The sequence below is a fragment of the Juglans microcarpa x Juglans regia genome, chromosome 8S, assembly GCF_004785595.1.
Source record: "Juglans microcarpa x Juglans regia isolate MS1-56 chromosome 8S, Jm3101_v1.0, whole genome shotgun sequence".
Classification (NCBI taxonomy): Eukaryota; Viridiplantae; Streptophyta; class Magnoliopsida; order Fagales; family Juglandaceae; genus Juglans; species Juglans microcarpa x Juglans regia.
Genome location: NC_054609.1, coordinates 13,039,409 through 13,043,382, shown reverse-complemented (window position 1 = coordinate 13,043,382; position 3,974 = coordinate 13,039,409). Strand labels below are relative to the sequence as shown.

General features: G+C 32.7%; 1 protein-coding gene across 2 annotated transcripts; it reads left to right on the top strand.

Annotated features, from left to right (window-relative positions):
* Window positions 1–1,697: 1,697 nt before the first annotated feature.
* Window positions 1,698–3,764, top strand: LOC121245032 (transcription repressor MYB6-like). Of its 2 annotated transcripts, none has more exons than XM_041143307.1 (3): window positions 1,698–2,059; window positions 2,137–2,266; window positions 2,376–3,764. In XM_041143307.1, the coding sequence occupies exons 1-3, from the start codon at window positions 1,927–1,929 to the stop codon at window positions 3,058–3,060; spliced, it is 948 nt and encodes a 315-aa protein (XP_040999241.1). In that variant the 5' UTR covers window positions 1,698–1,926; the 3' UTR covers window positions 3,061–3,764. The 2 variants fall into 2 exon arrangements, with proteins under 2 accessions (XP_040999241.1, XP_040999242.1); XM_041143308.1 differs by having other exon boundaries at window positions 1,699–2,059; window positions 2,379–3,764.
* Window positions 3,765–3,974: the final 210 nt, after the last annotated feature.

The following is a 3,974-nucleotide window of genomic DNA, read 5'->3' as shown; positions in this document are numbered from 1 at the left end:
ATTGTATCTTTTTAAAATAAATATAAATAATTAAATCTATTTTTTTCATGGATTGAAGTTTTTTAGACAAATCATGGTCTCTGATCACATGATATCAAAGACTCTAAACTTCATTCATCAATTATATTCGTTTTATATTTTTTGAAGTTTAATTAATCTCATATATTTATTAGCTATATATTACCCTCTTAAATAGCAATCCAACTATATTTGTGTGTTTATAAGATCAGCAGAGACATATATAGAGAGATCGATGCTTAAAATCTTTTCACCCACTCTCAGCCATAAGAATAAAATAAACTAATTATATACGTTTTTGGGTTTGTGATTTTGATCTCTGTATGTGGTTTTTACTTTGTAGTTTCTTTTTTCTTTTCTGTTTTTTAGAATTATAGTGATAAAGTTATATATATGTTCAAGGATTGAATATCGTTGATGATGTCAATATGGCATTTTAATAAAAGTATTAAAAAGAAGATCGGCCATATAATCTTGAGTAAAGTCCCTCAAATTTTAGAGTGTGTTTGAATGTTGAAGTGAGTTGAGTTGAGATGATAAAATATTATTAGAATATTATTTTTTAATATTATTATTATTTTGAGATTTGAAAAAGTTGAATTGTTTATTATATTTTGTGTTGAAATTTAAAAAAGTTGTAATGATGAGTTAAGATGAGTTGAGAGTAGTTGAAGAGATTAGTTTTCTTTTTAGAAGGAAAAAAAAAAAGAAAAAAAGAAAAACAAAAATGGTGAAGGTTTAAAGTATGATCATGGCCTTCTTTATAGCTTGAGAAATGCATGATAGACAAAAGGGTTTTTTCAGAAAAAGGCTTATAAATAATAGATATAGGTTAATATGGTATATTAGATTATAAAACCTTTTTTTTTTTTTTATAGAAAGCAGATTTAGGCCCTCGTTTAGATTCAAAAAGTGTTTCATCGATCTTATCTCATATCATCATTACAACTTTTCAAATTCTCACACAAAATATAATAAACAATTCAACTTTTTCAAATTTCAATTCAACTTTTTTAAATCTTAAAACAATAATAATATTAAAAAATAATATTCTAACAATATTTTTTTCAACTTTATCTTTTATCTAAAACCCCAATCTAAACAGTGCCTTAATATTTTATATTAAGTTAAATTAGTTTGTAAATTTACTTTTGATAGATCTCTTTGTAGACCTATTAACACTTCTCAATTCCTTATTTTACTTTTTTATAGCACGAAAGTTTAGTTATAAACTTATAGCTTTCACACTCTAACAATATTCCAAATTAAAGCTAATATTCCAAATTAAAGCTTTCCCATATATATCAGTTCATTTTTGGAGTCCTACATACATACATACATACATACATATATATATATATATATATATTGGTCAATGATGAGTTTTGTTGTCAAAGAGTGGGGCGTTATATTAATTGGAGATGAAATGTCCAATGGTTGAAGAGAGAGCCACCACACACTCATGAATTAGAGGTACCCCTCGGGTCCTCCTCATGATGAGTGCAACCCAAGTTACCCATCCAGCACGTTTCTCAAATGGAATTTTCTTTTGGGCCCAAAGGGTCATGATGATCGGGTTTTTTCCTCTTACTTCTGGAGAACAACGTAGCTATTGAAACCTAACCTGAGAATTGGCCAAAGATTAATAATCAATAATATAGATGTATATATATTCATTCACTCGTGGCTAGCTTAAGCAATTTATTACAAACATGAAGACTGATATTTGTAAGGAAACATAACCCGATTGCAGTTATATTTGTTGTGCTAATTATATTATATATTCAGCTTTATGCAAGAGATCTTTCCGTTTCTTTTCAAATTTTTTTCTATTTTTTCCAATGGTGGTTCATTAGGCTTTAGCCAAATTTCTCAAGAAGTTGATCAAACAAAATACACTAAAAGATCATGGGCAGTCATCGTTGCTGCAACAAACAGAAGATTAAACGAGGGCTATGGTCTCCTGAAGAAGATGAGAAGCTCATCCGATATCTCACCACCCGTGGACATGGAAGCTGGAGTTCTGTCCCAAAACTTGCTGGTAATTGCTGCCTCTCTCTCTCTCGCTTGCATGAAACCAAAGAATTGTTTGCTAACTAAGCTGAATTGAAATTGCAGGTTTGCATAGGTGTGGAAAGAGTTGCAGATTGAGATGGATAAACTATCTAAGACCAGATCTTAAGAGGGGTTCGTTCACTCCAGAAGAAGAACAGATCATCATTGATGTTCATAGAATTGTAGGCAACAAGTAAGGCTCATTTCTTCAAAGAAAGCTTAGTATTTCTTCTTTATACTTCTCGATCTCCAACTTTCTTCATCTATATGTTCTAATAGCGTTTTGTGGGGTTAATATTAAGTAGATGGGCTCAGATAGCCAAGCATCTCCCTGGAAGAACAGACAATGAGGTGAAGAACTTTTGGAACTCGTGCATCAAGAAAAGGTTTCTCTCCCAAGGGTTGGACCCAAACACTCACAATCTAATATCTTCTCACCAGAAAGCCTTCGGTAAGGTTGCATGCAGTATATCTCAAGGCCGCCATGATCAACAACCCATTTCAGTTTTCACACTGAATTCTCAGAACTCAGATTCTATGAAAATGGAAATACCTAATCCTCCGCCTTCGTTGCTTCAAACCATGGCCATAACCACCACTGAAGATCGAAACCCTAATGTTGCTTCAAACTTTGGCTGCACACCTTATATTTCTTCATCTTCCTCTTCCTCCTCCTTGAATTCATCTGGGTTTGGGATCATAAATCATGAGAGGGATACTGCTCCTCTCCAACACTGTGGGACACCAAGAATAGAAGGAGAGCGACCAATATTGAGACAAGAACAGCAATTTGAGAAAAATGAGTATCATCAGATTTGTGAGATGGAAACCGATCAAATCAGTGAATTAGCTAAGGGTAACCAGAACATGAATGCTTCAGTTGGGAGCTCTGACTTGGATCTTCTTGATCAGTATATGGAGTCTACACTTATGTCTGGTTTAATGTATTATGATTTGAGCTATATAGACGATCTTGCATGGAAATAGCTATAGCAGGCTTTCATTTGTGTCATGTATAAGTGGGTTTTGCTTTGTAAATCTGTAATGCCCTTCTTGCCCATATATACACAATCGAGATGCTATTTTGAAATCTGGTGACAGGGATCAAGGTGGGTTGAATTTGTAACGTTTGAGATGTGGACAAAAAAAAAAAAAAAAAAAAAAAAAAAAATAGGGATTAGTACATGTGAGAAGAGCTAGAAGCTTGTAAAAAAACAGTGTTTCATATTGGAGTTTTGCCTATCTCTCTGCTCCTCCAGAAATAAAAGCTAGCTCCTCCAAATACCCGCCGGAAAAGTCCACCGGGTAAAGGGAGAAACTCCTCTCCTACTCTAAATTCGGCCTCCCCAGCTCATACTTCCCTTTTTTTCTCCATCTTCCTCGTACTTTTCACTCCATTTTTTTCTCTTTTTTCCTTATTTCTCTTTGCTAATTTGAAGATAGATCTATACATTGCTCCACCTAACTGTTAATCAAGAAAATCAGACGAACCCCAACATCATTAATATTCTCACTCAACAGCCAAATCTTCACAGCTCACAACCAAATCAAGTTCAATCTCCAGGTCCTATTTTGTAGGACTTATCTCATCTTTTCTTACCTTACTTATATTTGAATTGTAATCTTGTATTTGAATTATCTATCTCTTGGTAATGTTTAAATTCTTGTACTTTCTATATATATGAAAATCACTCAAAAAAAAATCTACACAGCCTCTTACTATTCACACAACCTCCACACACCGCACTTTTTTTAATTTTTTTTTTCTTTTATCAAATATTAGTATAAAAAGAATAAACTCAAAAACAAATTTAAAAAAATGAAGTGGTGTGTGGAGGTTAGAGAAGTTGTGTAGCATTGTACTCAAATCACTCATAGTGAGGATATTTTTTTACTGCTAA